At 42.4% G+C, this 15,115-nt stretch overlaps 1 protein-coding gene across 1 annotated transcript in view; it reads left to right on the plus strand.

Annotated features, from left to right (window-relative positions):
* LOC110159834 (solute carrier organic anion transporter family member 2B1-like) overlaps positions 1-11,362 on the plus strand; it is a 53,840-nt gene extending 42,478 nt beyond the window's left edge. Inside the window, 5 exon segments of the mRNA XM_055148808.1 lie at positions 1,117-1,249; positions 3,508-3,701; positions 5,043-5,107; positions 9,564-9,684; positions 10,995-11,362. Of these exon segments, the coding sequence (XP_055004783.1) occupies positions 1,117-1,249; positions 3,508-3,701; positions 5,043-5,107; positions 9,564-9,684; positions 10,995-11,157 (676 nt within the window). The 3' untranslated portion in view covers positions 11,158-11,362.
* The last annotated feature ends 3,753 nt before the right edge of the window (positions 11,363-15,115 follow it).

Here is a 15,115-nt window from a genome sequence, read left to right on the forward strand (position 1 = left end):
AGAAGGTGCAGGATTTTGTATCATTTGTCAACTTTTTTCTTCCATGATTTAAAAAAAAAAAAATCATGTACCTTCATCAACAGTTCAAAGATGGAATAACACAAGATATGATGAAATACATCCATTTATTGACATGATTTTCAGGTCTTTGAAATTTGGGAAATAATTTGTGTTCCATGTTTCATACATGGTCTGTTTAAAACATATGGAACTTTAGAACCAAAAATGGTACAGAAAAAAGGTCAACAGTTTCATAAACTAGAGTACATATGTATCTGTTCAATACATTTTTATATCAGATGCATTCACTTGAATTTTTGGCCTTGCTGTTTACTTCTGCTTGACCGGGCCCGCCTGTTTACACGAGAACGCTTGCAGTTAAAACGCCAAAATATTTTATCGGATGTGCCTTTCGTTTAGAAGGTGACGCCGTTTTGGGGGCTTAAAATAAAATCTGAAACCACCATCCAGAGTCAGTAAAAAAGAGACGACAATAAATGCACTTACAGGATTTTGAATGTTAAAAAAAACTATAAAACCAAACCATAAGATGAGTGGAAAGAGTTAACATTTCATATTTACCCCTAAAGATCTGATCAATTCTACACATGTAAGTGCCACCCAAAAAAACGCTAATCCCAACTAAGCCTGGGTTTCTTAAAGAATCGCGCCACAGGGAACTTTAATTTTCATTCCTAGAGCTCGTGTTGTGAAGCTGTGCCAATGAATCAGTCAGTTTAGTCACTTTTTAAAGCGGAATACATTTTTATTTCTAATTAAATTATTTTTTTATTGGAATTAAAGCTCTCATGTAAACGGGGAACTGTTGAAGTTACTCGTCTCATTCAAGTTAACCTTAGTCTACTGATGAGTAATGTGCTTTTTTTTTTCGCCCTGAAAGTATCAGTTACTTTACCACAATCATTAAGATCCACAGATTTGTAGCTGTGAGTAAAATAAATGAGCTGAAAGCAGGTGAACCCTAGTGTTGAATTTTACAGTGTAATTAATCTGCAGATGTTGGGATGTGGTTGGACCTGCATGAACCTTTTCTCCTCTGTGTAGTCCAGACCTGGTCTCTGGTCCCATCTCGGTCTCCGGTCCAGTTTCGGGTCCGATGTGTGGGTCTTGCTGGTGCCCGGAGGACTCCTTTAACCCGGTGTGCGGTTCGGACGGGGTGGAGTTCCGGTCTCCGTGTCACGCAGGATGCAAGTCACAGGAGACTGACCCCAAGACCGGACGCCCCAGTGTGAGTCTCCCCCTCCCCAGAACGAATCATCTAATTTATCGACTTTCTCAAAAAATATAAAGCGAGCAAAGAGAGAGGGGAAACTTATAAAACATGTTAATACAGGGTGTCCCAAAAAATTTGACATCAGTTTGCAGGCCGATAGTTTTGGCAATTCTTGTTGAAATAACCCCAAATTTTCACAGAATGTCTAGAAACAGATCCAGATTTTAGATTTAAAGGTTGTATAGAGGATTTTTTAAGGAAAGAGAAATACAGCGACAGTCCTTTTTCAAATGTTGTGCATCTGTGACACCACCTTCCTCCTCCACAGCTCCCTCAGTAGAAACATCTCCTCCCGCCTCTTTACTCTAGAAATCACATTTGTTTACAGCCAGTGTGCGTTCAGAATTACTGTTGAAGTGACCTGTCTAGAAATAATTTTGTGACCCACGCATCAGTTTTTAGACCCTTCGCCTGTTTCATTCGCACAATCGCTGGAAGGAATCTCCAAGAATCACCTCAGTTTGTCTTCGCGCCTTTTCCCCTTCTCTTCTTCTTTCAGCGACCTCAAAAAAACGACTTTCTTTTGCAGCGAACTGGTCGTGGATTCTCTTCCGCCATCGCAACAAATTTTGTGCAAACTGCAAGGAAGCTACAGTTTGAAAAAGCCTCTAAAAACCGCTGCATAAACCACGTAATCCCCGAGCGCCGGCGAGTCAGTTACACTTGAAACATAGGGACCTAACAGCCAATAGAAAATGAGAGAGCCTCATTATCTCTTGGCTGATGTTTTTCTGGCCTCACTACATCCACAGTTGATAGATTTTAATTCTTTTTTTTTTTGTCATCATAATTACAAAGCTGCTGCGTCTCTGTAACGGTATTTTAAACTTTCACTGACAATTTGAAACTAAAAAATAAAAAGACTCCATACAACCTTTAATGTTTTATTTTTGTTCTGTTTTCAGGTCGAGCTCTTCACTCCCAAAGAGAAGTCATTTTGCGTGTTGGAATCTGCTCGCACACATATGTAATCCTTGAACCCTGCATAAGGATAGCCAGTCTGACGCCACCTAGTGCCTCCGCTCAATTTCATTTCTCTCCAGTGACTAGGTCAGGAATCAAAATACAATAGACAGTTCACAAAAACCCCGGATGTGCAAGTTCGGGCACCAGCCAATTAGCAAAGAGCTATATATTCTATGTTGTCCACGATTCCTGAGATCGAGGATTTAAAGCCGGAACAAAGAGAATGTTTGGTGATTTTTATTAAGGGGAAAGACGTTATTGTCCTTCTTCCTACAGGATTTGGGAAAAGTTTAATATACCAGTTATCCATAATGCATTACATACGTCACGACCAAACAGCAGCGATTGGTTAAATAAAAAAAAAAAGTACTCGCCTGCTGTCGAGTTAACAAATCCTAACACTGTGATGTCAGACGGTTTCTACGAAGTGAAACAAAGTGAAACCAGCTGATAAATCAGGATAGCTTAAGAAGCTTTTCTCTTGAAATTTTTGGTACCAAGTAGGGGTGTAACAATATCCAAGTCTCAAGACACGATATCGTCACGGTATGAACCTCACAGTACGATATTTATTGTGATATTTTGTGGTGGCTAACAAAACTTGTGACTATGTGACTTTTTCCTCTTAAAATGTCTCGACAAGACTTAATCCAAAGAATTAAGACTTTAAAGTGTTAGAACTGTTATTTCTTCTTGTAGTCTACATTGAAATGGAGCAAAGGATCATGGTCTATGTAGTTCTCTGTCTTTTAGCTGTTGCTGCATCATAACTCTTCATTTAAGCAAAGTGATTCGATATATTGTGATGGTCCATGATGTTATTGTGAGAACTTTAACAATAAGATATCAATATTTCGGTTATTGTTACATCCCCCCAAGTACCAAGTGCAAATTTGTGTTGCCAGTTGGTGAAGTTTTTCTAAATTTTTCATTGAAGGCTGCAGAGTCTTGGGTGAGTGTGTGTGAGCAGATTCCAAGACACAAAATGATTTCTCTTTGGGAGTGAATGGCTCAACCTGAAAACAGAACGAAAAAATAAAACATTAAATTAAAAACAATATATACATTTGTGGTTATTTCAATAAGAATTGCCAAAATTATTGGCCTGCAAAAAGATGTGATTTTTTTCCAGACACTCTGTATATTGTTTTTGGCAAATACAGTGTTTTCAAAACAATAAAATGTAACACGGTGATGTAAATATGTCATGAGTTTGGCAGGAGCCTCACTTCTCTTTTGTTTTTCAGAACTACACAGACTGTGGCTGTGTGTCTGGGTCTCCAGGACTAGACTCTGGTCCGGGTCTAGGTGGGTCCTGGGCGACGCAGGGGACCTGTGGGAGTCCGTGTTCAAAACTCATCCTGGTCTTTATGGTTTTTGTGTCTCTGACGTGTTTCGTCGCCTCGTTCTGCCACACGCCTTCATACATCATCATACTCAGGTACTACAAATACTACTACTACTACTACTACTACTACTACTACTACTACTACTACTACATCATCATACTCAGGTACTACAAATACTACTACTACTACTACTACTACTACTACTACTACTACTACTACTACTACTACTATACTATACTCAGGTACTACAAATACTACTACTACTACTACTACTACTACTACTACTACTATACTACTACTACTCACATACTCAGGTACTACAAATACTACTACTACTACTACTACTACTACTACTACTACATCATCATACTCAGGTACTACAAATACTACTACTACTACTACTACTACTACTACATACTACTACTACTAGGTACTACAATATACTACTACTACTACTACTACATCATCATACTCAGGTACTACAAATACTACTACTACTACTACTACTACATCATCATACTCAGGTACTACAAATACTACTACTACTACTACTACTACTACTACATCATCATACTCAGGTACTACAAATACTACTACTACTACTACTACTACTACTACATCACATACTCACTACTACAATACTACTACTACTACTACTACTACTACAACTACATACTCAGGTACTACAAATACTACTACTACTACTACTACTACTACTACTATCATCATACTCAGGTACTACAAATACTACTACTACTACTACTACTACTACTACTACTCAGGTACTACAAATACTACTACTACTACTACTACTACTACTACATCATCATACTCAGGTACTACAAATACTACTACTACTACTACTACTACTACTACTACATCATCATACTCAGGTACTACTACTACTACTACTACTACTACTACTACTACTACTACATCATCATACTCAGGTACTACAAATACTACTACTACTACTACTACTACTACTACATCATCATACTCAGGTACTACAAATACTACTACTACTACTACTACTACTACTACATTCATACTCAGGTACTACAAATACTACTACTACTACTACTACATCATCATACTCAGGTACTACAAATACTACTACTACTACTACTACTACTACTACTACTACTACTACTACATCATCATACTCAGGTACTACAAATACTACTACTACTACTACTACTACTACTACATCATCATACTCAGGTACTACAAATACTACTACTACTACTACTACTACTACTACCACTACTACTACTACTACTACTACTACCACTACTACTACTACTACTACCACCACTACTACTACTACTACTACTACTACTACTACTACTACTACTACTACTACTACTACTACTACTACTACTACTACTACTACTTAACCGATGACAGTAAAGTGTTCTTCCTGTTCTCAGGTCGGTTCCGGTGGAGGACAAATCTTTCGCTGTTGGACTTCAGTACATGTTCTTCAGAGTCCTGGGTAAGAACAAGAGGAGGAGGCGGAGGAGAGGAGGAAGTGAGGAGGAAAACAAAAGGAAGAAAAGAGGAGGGGGCGGAGGAGAGAAGGAAGAGGAGGAAGGGAGCAGGAAGAGAGGAGAAGAGGAGTAGAGGAGGACGGGAAGGCCAGAGGAGCAGAAGATGCAGACAAGAGGGTCAGAGGAAGCAGACGATGAAGAAGAGAAGGTCAGAGGTTCAGGGGGTCCAGACGATAAAGACGAGAGGGTCACGGGAGCAGAAGGTGCAGAGGAACAGATGAGAGATTCGAGTAGAAGAGTCAGTTTTTCCTGGCAGATCGTTCCGTCACAGCAGTTGGTGTCACATTCCTTCCACGCAGAGTTCATTTATTCCACACATGCTTTCACTTTCACTCTCAAAACTTGCATCATCTTCACTTGTGTGTGTTTAAACTCCACACACTTTCACTGGAATCATTTAGACCATTTCAGTCCTGGAACTGCCAGAAATTTACTGAAATAAAAGTAAAAGGAGCAGTTTACAGGAAAACACTTTATGACTCCAGGTTTAGTTTGTTTTTGAGGAAGGAACATCATAACTTGGTTCACAAGAGTTAATTTTGCATAATATTGTGCTAATTAGGTGCTCCCACAGTTAAAATAAGAAACAAACTGCATGTTTATTGGCAAATTTACTCGAAATTAAACTTAATGCTAATACCACATTCAGTGAGAATTCCAATGTGTAACTACTGTGCGTTAAAATCAGTGCTGGGAGTAACGTGTTATAAAAGTAACAAATTACTGTAATACTTCGATTTTTGCTGTAACGCAGTAATGTTCGGCATTACAGGGGAAAAACTGTAATATTTTACTCTGTACAAATGTGAGTAACATGCGTCACAAAGCTTTTTTAACCTGGATTGAAGTGGTGGGTTTTTCTTTTTTCTTCATACAAATTTGCTAAAATCACCGCGCCTGTGTAAACCGTCGGGTGACCGCGGGGGCGAAAGGACCGACGCAGAACTCCGAACTCCACAGGGCGAACCGCTTCACACGCTCTGGGTGGTTTAGTCCTGGTTTAGTCCTGGTTTAGTCCTGGTTCAGTCCTGGTTCAGTCCTGGCTCAGTCCTGGCTCAGTCCTGGCTCAGTCCTGGTTCAGTTCTGGTTTAGTCCTGGTTTAGTCCTGGTTCAGTTCTGGTTTAGTCCTGGTTTAGTGTTGGTTCAGTCCTGGTTCAGTCCTGGCTCAGTCCTGGTTTAGTCCTGGTTTAGTCCTGGTTTAGTTAGTCCTGGTTCAGTCCTGGTCAGTCCTGGTTTAGTCCTGGTTTAGTCCTGGTTTAGTCCTGGTTCAGTCCTGGCTCAGTCCTGGTTTAGTCCTGGTTCAGTCCTGGCTCAGTCCTGGTTTAGTCCTGGTTTACCTGGTTTAGTCCTGGCTCAGTCCTGGTTTAGTCCTGGTTCAGTCCTGGTTTAGTCCTGGTTTAGTCCTGGTTCAGTCCTGGTTCAGTCCTGGCTCAGTCCTGGTTTAGTCCTGGTTTAGTCCTGGTTCAGTCCTGGCTCAGTCCTGGTTTAGTCCTGGTTCAGTCCTGGTTCAGTCCTGGTTTAGTCCTGGTTCAGTCCTGGTTCAGTCCTGGTTCAGTCCTGGTTCAGTCCATACAAGGTGCAAAAGTCCAGCATCTTCACAGTTATTTTGGTGAGAGTAAGTTAAAGTGCTGCTGTAATATTTTACATTTTAAACACAGTAATATTGTAAAGTAACAAATCACTTTGAAATGACAGAAACACGTCATAAATAAATAACACATTACAGTTTTGAAGTAACTTCCCAACAATGGTTAAAACCACAGAACTATAATAAAATCTGAAGGTGAACTCTATACGAGGAAAGGTTGTTTTTGTTTACATCCGGCTTGTCCGCACGTGCTCAGTGGCTGGTCGGTATAAAGACAGCGGGGCCGCTCGTTTGTGTCGACAGTTGTGTTGTTGTGTATGTGTCTGTCAGGAGATAACTCATCATATTTTGAAGTAGGTTTTGCGTTAAAAAAATGGGTGTCTAACTCAAACAGGCCAAAATTAAAAACTGAGACTAAGTCGTGGGCCAAACTAAATATTTATTGAAAATTTTCAACATCTGTATGTCTTCTCTTCTTTTAAGATATAATATTAATAATAATAATATAATTATATGGCGGGTCAAATCTATTCATGTCGTGGGTCAAATCTATTCATATCGTGGGTCAAATATATTCATATCGTGGGTCAAATATAATTATATCGCGGGTCAAATATCGTGGGTCAAATATATTTATATCGCAGGTCAAATATATTTATATCGTGGGTCAAATATCGCAGGTCATATATAATTATATCACGAGTCAAATATCACTGGTCAAATATATTTATATCGCGGGTCAAATATCGCGGGTCAAATATAATTACATCGCAATTTAAATATCGCGGGCCCACTATAATTATATTGCGGGTCAAATAAAATATCGCGGGCCTGAGTTTGACATGTTTGATTTAAAACATTGAAATATCTGATATTTGAGATGTTTACAGGCAGGGAAACGATTTTTAAACTCACATGTGACACATTTCAGTTTGTAGTGGTGATATAAGCCTGGTGTAAGTGGAGTGTAAGTGGTGTAAGTGGTGTGTAAGTGGTGTAAGTGGAGTGTAAGTGGTGTAAGTGGAGTGTAAGTGGTGTGTGTGGTGTAAGTGGTGTGTGTGGTGTAAGTGTGGTGTAAGTGCGGAGGAACACTATGGCGTGTGTTAAAACCACATAAGACACGGCTCATTCTTATTTAATCCTCACTTAAATCACACAGAACATTATCTGGGCGTGTGACGCTGAAGGAAGTCTTTGTTAAACTGTTGAGCCTTTGTTAAACTTTAATCTGAGATTTATTTAAACAACCTGAGCAGAAAAAAACAGGTTCAGCTGAAATTACAAGAGCTGACCTGATTTGTGCTCACATCTTTCACAAATAACATTACAGTCACTGATAGTTTTTTTGTTATTTCCTCCGGCGTGAAATCACAAATCACAAAGTATTAATCAACAGGTGACAATCATTGATCTGTCGCCATAGCAACTGTTTAGTATTTTGTGTTTACGTAACATTTAACTGACACACATACTTCACTGCATTACTCACTCAACCAGGACTCAGCCAGGACTCAGCCAGGACTCAGCCAGGACTGAACCAGGACTGAACCAGGACTCAGCCAGGACTGAACCAGGACTCAGCCAGGACTGAACCAGGACTCAGGACTCAGCCAGGACTGAACCAGGACTGAACCAGGACTGAACCAGGACTCAGCCAGGACCAGTTTAACCAAGAGACACAAAAAAATGGGTCAAATGCAGGTTTTAACCCAGGACTAAACTGGGACATAACCAGGACTGAACCAGGATCAGTTTAACCTAGAGACACTGAAGAATAGGTCAAATGCAGATTTAACCCAGAACTAAACTGGGATAGAATCAGGACTGAACCAGGGCCAGTTTAAACCAGAGACACTGAAGGATGGGTCAAATGCAGGTTAAACCAGGACTGAACTAAACTAAATTGGGACAGAATCAGGACTGAAGGAGGACTAATTTAAGGATGGGTCAAATGCAGGCTTAAACCAGGACAGAATAAGGACTGAACCAGGACCAGTTTAACCCGGAGACACTTGAGGATGGGTCAAATGTAGGTTTAACCCAGGACCAAACCGGAACAGAACCAAGACCGAACCAGGACCAATTTAACCCAGAGACACTGAAGGGTGGGTCAAATGCAGGCTTAAACCAGAACTAAGCTGGGACAGAATCAAGACTGAACCAGAACCAGTTTAACTCAGAGACACTGAAGAATGGGTCAAATGCAAGTTTAAACCAGGACCAAACCAGGATAGAATCAGGGCTGGACCAGGACTAATTTAACTCAGAGACACGGAAGGATGGGTCTAATGCAGGTTTAACCCAAAATTAAACCAGGACCAGTTTAACCCAGAGACACGGAAGGATGGGACAAATGCAGGTTTAACACAGAGACACTCAAGAATGGGTCAAATGCAGGTCTAACCCAGACACATTGAAGGATGGGTCAAATGCAGGTTTAAACCAAGACTAAACCGGGACAAAATCAAGACTGAATCAGGACCAGTTAAGCCCAGAGACACTGAAGGATGGGTCAAATGCAGGCTTAAACCAGAACTAAGCTGGGACAAAATCAGGACTGAACCAGGACCAGTTTAACCCAAAGACATTGAAGGGTGGGTCAAATGCAGGTTTAAACCAGAACTAACCCAAGACCAGTTTAACCCAGAGACACTGAAGGATGGGTCAAATGTAGGTTTAAATCAGAACTAAACTGGGACAGAATCAGGACTAAACCAGGACAAGTTTAACCCAAAGACATTGAAGAATGGGTCAAATGCAGTGGACATTTTGCTCATGTTTGTTTGTTTGTTTGTTTGTTTGTTTGTGGGCAGCGTTCTTCCCCGGTCCGGTGCTCTACGGCAGAGTCATCGACACCACGTGCCTCCTCTGGGGCAGGAAGTGCAACAAACAAACTTCCTGTCTCTACTACGACATGGATCTCTTCAGACACAGGTCCAAAACCGAGACTAAACCAGGACTAAACCAGGACTGAAGCAGGACTACGCCGAGACTAAACCGGGACTCAACCAGGACTGAAGCAGGACTACGCCGAGACTAAACCGGGACTCGACCAGGACTGAAGCAGGACTACGCCGAGACTAAACCAGGACTCGACCAGGACTGAAGCAGGACTACACTGAGACTAAACCAGGACTAAACCAGGACTGAAGCAGGACTACACCGAGACTAAACCGGGACTCGACCAGGACTGAAGCAGGACTACGCCGAGACTAAACCAGGACTCGACCAGGACTGAAGCAGGACTACACTGAGACTAAACCAGGACTAAACCAGGACTGAAGCAGGACTACACTGAGACTAAACCGGGACTCGACCAGGACCGAAGCAGGACTACACCGAGACTAAACCAGGACTACACCGAGACTAAACCGGGACTCGACCAGGACCGAAGCAGGACTACACCGAGACTAAACCAGGACTACACCGAGACTAAACCGGGACTCGACCAGGACCGAAGCAGGACTACACCGAGACTAAACCAGGACTAAACCAGGACGGAAGCACGACTACACCGAGACTAAACCGGGACTCGACAAGGACTAAAGCAGGACTAAGACTAAACCAAGACTAAACCAGGACTCAACCAAGACCGAAGCAGGACTATGCCGAGACTAAACCGGGACTCGACCAGGACTGAAGCAGGACTACACCGAGACTAAACCAGGACTAAACTGAGACTAAACCGGGACTCGACCAGGACTGAAGCAGGACAACCCCGAGACTAAACCAGGATTCAATTAGGACTGAAGCTGTACTACGCCGAGACTAAACCAGGACTACACCGAGACTGAAGCGGGACTCAACCAGGACTGAAGCAGGACTACACCGAGACTAAACCAGGACTCAACCAGGACTGAAGCAGGACTACACCGAGACTAAACCAGGACTGAAGCAGACTGAAGCAGGACTGAAGCAGGACTGAAGCAGGACTACGCCAAGACTAAACCGGGACTAAACCGAGACTAAACCAGGACTCAACCAGGACTGAAGCAGGACTACACAGAGACTAAACCGAGACTAAACCAGGACTTAAGCAGGACTACACCGAGACTAAATTGGGACTGAAGCAGGACTACACTGAGACTAAACTAGGACTAAACCGAGACTAAATCAGGACTAAACCAGGTCTGAACCAGGACTAAACCAGGACTGAAGCAGGACTTAAAGCAGGACTACACCGAGACTAAATCGGAACTAAACCAGGTCTGAACCAGGACTAAACCAGGTTTCTTCTGTTGCAGGTTCCTGGGTCTTCAGCTGCTGTTTTTTTGCGGCGGTTGGTTTTTTATCTTGATGATGGTTTTGATTCAGAGACGAAACAAAAAACGAGAAATGAAACGATATGAACTCGCCTCGACCGGACTCACGGAACCAGGACCAAACCAGGACCGGATCAAGACCTAACTGCCCCCTAAAATGTGTTAATAAGACCTGAACTAAACCAGGACTAAACCAGGACTAAACCAAATGTATTGAAAATCTGTGAAAATCTCGCTCATCTGTGATTAAGCTTTTCAGGGACAATATATTTTTTTTACATTTATTCAGAAATTTTTTATTTTTTTGCTTGTGTAAATGTTTATTACGTAAATAAAATGTTTAAAACAAATTTGAAAACGTGTCAAGATTTTTAATCCGTGTGTCATTTGTTATTCAATATAAAACCAAAAATAATAAAACGAAAAATCAACAGTTTTCTTCAATATTTGTCTCCAAAATTAAAAATGAAAAAACAGGAAAAAAAAAGAAAAAAAAGATTTGTTTTTTCAATTTTCGATTTTGTGTTTAAATGAAAAATTCCCGTTTACTTGACTTAAATTGTGATACAGGAGTTTTGCGTCGCATACGGACTGAACTAGGACTAAACCAGGACTAAACCAGGTCCAGGACCAGGACTAAAGGATTGAGACAGGGATCAGGACCAGGACTGATACCAGACCAGGACCAGACCGTGACTGAGACCAGGATCAAATCGGGACTGAAGCCGGAACCAGACCAGAACCAGACCGTGACGGAGACCAGGATCAGATTGGGACTGAAGCCGGAACCAGACCAAGACCAGACCGTGATTGAGACCGGGACTGAGGCCAGGGACCACACCAGGAGCAGACCATGATTGAGACAGGGACTCAGGCTGGGACTGGACTGGGACTGAGACTGGGACCAGACCAGGAGCAGACCGTGATTGAGACTGGGACTCAGACCGAGACCAGACCATGATTGAGACCGGGACTGAGGAAGGGACCGGGCTTGGACCAGACCAGGACCAGACCAAGACTAAAAACTGGAAAAAACAAATTATTTTCTGTTTTTTTTTTTTCATTTTTGGTTTTGGAGAGAAATAATGACTAAAACAGCTGTTATTTTTTCGTTTTCTTAATTTTGATTTTATTTTGAAAAACGACTGAACAAATGATACACGGATTATTTTAGCACACGGACATTTTCCATAAATACACAAAAACATGACACAAAACTGAACGCGGTGACTTGACAAACCTGATGTGCAGTCATTTCATTTGTGGGCCGCTCTCTGAGTTTGTTGAGGTCGCGCTCTGAAGGGGGAGTCAGTTAGTGTGGAGACGAATATAGTATTTACAAAACCATAAACCAAATTTAGATCAACAAACACTGTGATGTTTGTGAACTGATGTTTGTGTCTCAACCGGAGGCGGAGTCTGGGGGCCTGAGGTGAACTTGAGTCTTTCTGGTTTTTTTTGATAGATTTATTGTCTGTTTTTCCCTGTTGTTCATGAGACGTGCACATCTCGATTTCTTTGAATTATGGTGGATTGGAAACTTGTTTTATTAGTGAGGAAGCCTGCTAGATCAGTGTTTACCAAAACTTTTTTCTGGGGACCCATATTTTAAAAGTCTCAAATCCATAGACATTATTCACAAATCACAAAATAAAGTTGGATTTGAGCATTATTGAACATTAATGAGGATATTTTATTGTTTCCTGAGTGATCGTGTCTCTGAACAATTAGTATTACTCAAGTTTTAAACAATGAAAAACAAAAAATGAAGCAGCAATAAAAGGATCCATAAGTCGGCGATTTGGAGATTTAATGTAGCCCATTTGTTTTTCTTTTCAACCTTCAATTGAACCAGCAATATTGGAACAACATAGTCAATAAAATAACTAAAAGATTAGAAATTATATAAAACATGTCAGCATATCAACATTTCTAATGAGATAGGCGACCCCAAAACATTTCTTGTGATCCAGTCTTTGGGAAACAATGTACTAGATAACAAGAACTGCTGGTTGCAATGGGCGAGTTTCATTGTTGACAAAAGCGCGTGTTGCATGCTGGGAATTATTTTGGTCGGCGGCAAGAAACACTAATTCAACATGACGGATGGAGCGAGAAAGCACGTAAAGGGTATTGATCCCAGTTATTTATCCACTCTAACAGCAGAGGACCCAAGACCATTTGACCAGAAATTGGTCATAAGCATCGATGGAGCCAAATCACCCTTTTCAACCCCGACAGAGTCTGGACCAAACCAAACTTTCTGGTCAGAATCACCAACTACCTGGACAAAATTCACTTGGGTGATATCCACAATGACTTGATGGAAACTCCTGGACCATTCACAGCAGAAAAGATGAAAACCTCCAAAAGGCTCGATGTGTTGTCGAACTTGTTGGAGTCCACGGTTTGTTAGGATCTTCTACGTTTGCTCTGCGAATGTTTGAAAGCCGTTTAATTCACCGTTAGTGGTTCTTTTCACTCGGAATACGAAAAAGACATTTTCCTTCTATTTGTGCATCCGATAATGCAGCAGGAATTTACCATTATCGGGGAGAAATACGCGAGGTTACGCACTGTGTTTAACCGCTATCGTGTTTCTTGCCTCCGACCAAAATATTTCCCAGCATGCAGCACGGGCTTTTAATAACAATGATGTCAGATGAAACTTGCCTATTAGGGCTGTCGCAGTAACCGCAAAAATGAATCACTGCTACGAAGCCCACCTGACCAACGTGACCAGACCCACAGTCCTGCACAGGTCCATTTTTAGAGACCCGCACCCGCCTGGACCCGTAAACATTCCACTCATTACCGCCCGTGATAACCCAGGACTAACCCAAAACTAACCCGGGACCAAGATGCATCCGCGTAGACCGTCAGGTGACCGCAGGCGAAAGGACCGGCGTAGAGCTCCGCGCCGCACAGAGGTAAGTACAGCCGTCGCCCGGGTACCAGACCCGGTGCAGGATTCTGACCCAACCTGGAGCAGGACTCTGACCTGACCCGATTCAGGACTCTGACCCGACCCGGAGCAGGACTCTGACCTGACCCGATTCAGGACTCTGACCCGACCCAATCAGGACTCTGACCCGACCCAGTGCAGGACTCTGACCCGACCCAGTGCAGGACTCTGACTCTGGAGCAGGACTCTGACCCGACCCAGTGCAGGACTCTGACCCGACCCGGAGCAGGACTCTGACCCGACCCGGAGCAGGACTCTGACCCGACCCGGAGCAGGACTCTGACCCGACCCGGTGCAGGACTCTTACCCGACCCGGTGCAGGACTCTTACCCGACCCGGTGCAGGACTCTTACCCGACCCGGTGCAGGACTCTGACCCGAACTGGTGCAGGACTCTGACCCGACCTGGAGCAGGATTGTGACCCGACCCGAGCTGTCACAGTGAGAGCTGGAGAGATGCAGTGACACTTGTTCCAAAGTCAAATGTTACTTCTCCCACTACACACACTACACACAACAACCCAGGCACACATGCATTTGCAACAAGTGCATCATCAGAGAGAGTTTTCAGAGTAGCTGAAAATATTATAACTCCGAGGGACGGGGTGAGGGGGTGTGATATCACAGCGTACCGCACTGTTGAGATATTGTACCGCACCACAGGAGAAAATCCCAAACTGCGACAGCCCTAGTTGCAATTACCATAAAATCCAGACTATTGAGCGCAACTGAAAATAAGCCACATCAACTAAATTTTAACAAAATTTTAAAACTGTACATATATAGACCGCTCTTCAATATAAGCTGCAGGTGTCCATGTCTTTGGCTACTGAAGTTTGAGATGTTTCTTCTCGTCGTTTACACACACGGGTAAGACGTATCCCCCTCACTAATGTTCATTTAGCATCAGAACTTATTTTATCACATGGAGATAAACTATTTGAGTGCTCTGACAATATCACAAGCTAGTGCAGCAATGTCATGTGAACCCTAGATCCATGTGTTACTCGCACAGACAGCGGCGTTTTCTTCACTCAGGCTGTGTGTATCCGCTGTGTCACCAAACCATAGACCGTAAATATGAACGGACAATGTGCCAAACAAATAATCCGTCCAAATAATCGCTGCATCGTTTTTTT

The sequence above is a fragment of the Boleophthalmus pectinirostris genome, unplaced genomic scaffold (genome assembly GCF_026225935.1).
Source record: "Boleophthalmus pectinirostris isolate CB_2022bp ecotype Guang Dong unplaced genomic scaffold, ASM2622593v1 HiC_scaffold_12, whole genome shotgun sequence".
Taxonomy (NCBI): domain Eukaryota; kingdom Metazoa; phylum Chordata; class Actinopteri; order Gobiiformes; family Gobiidae; genus Boleophthalmus; species Boleophthalmus pectinirostris.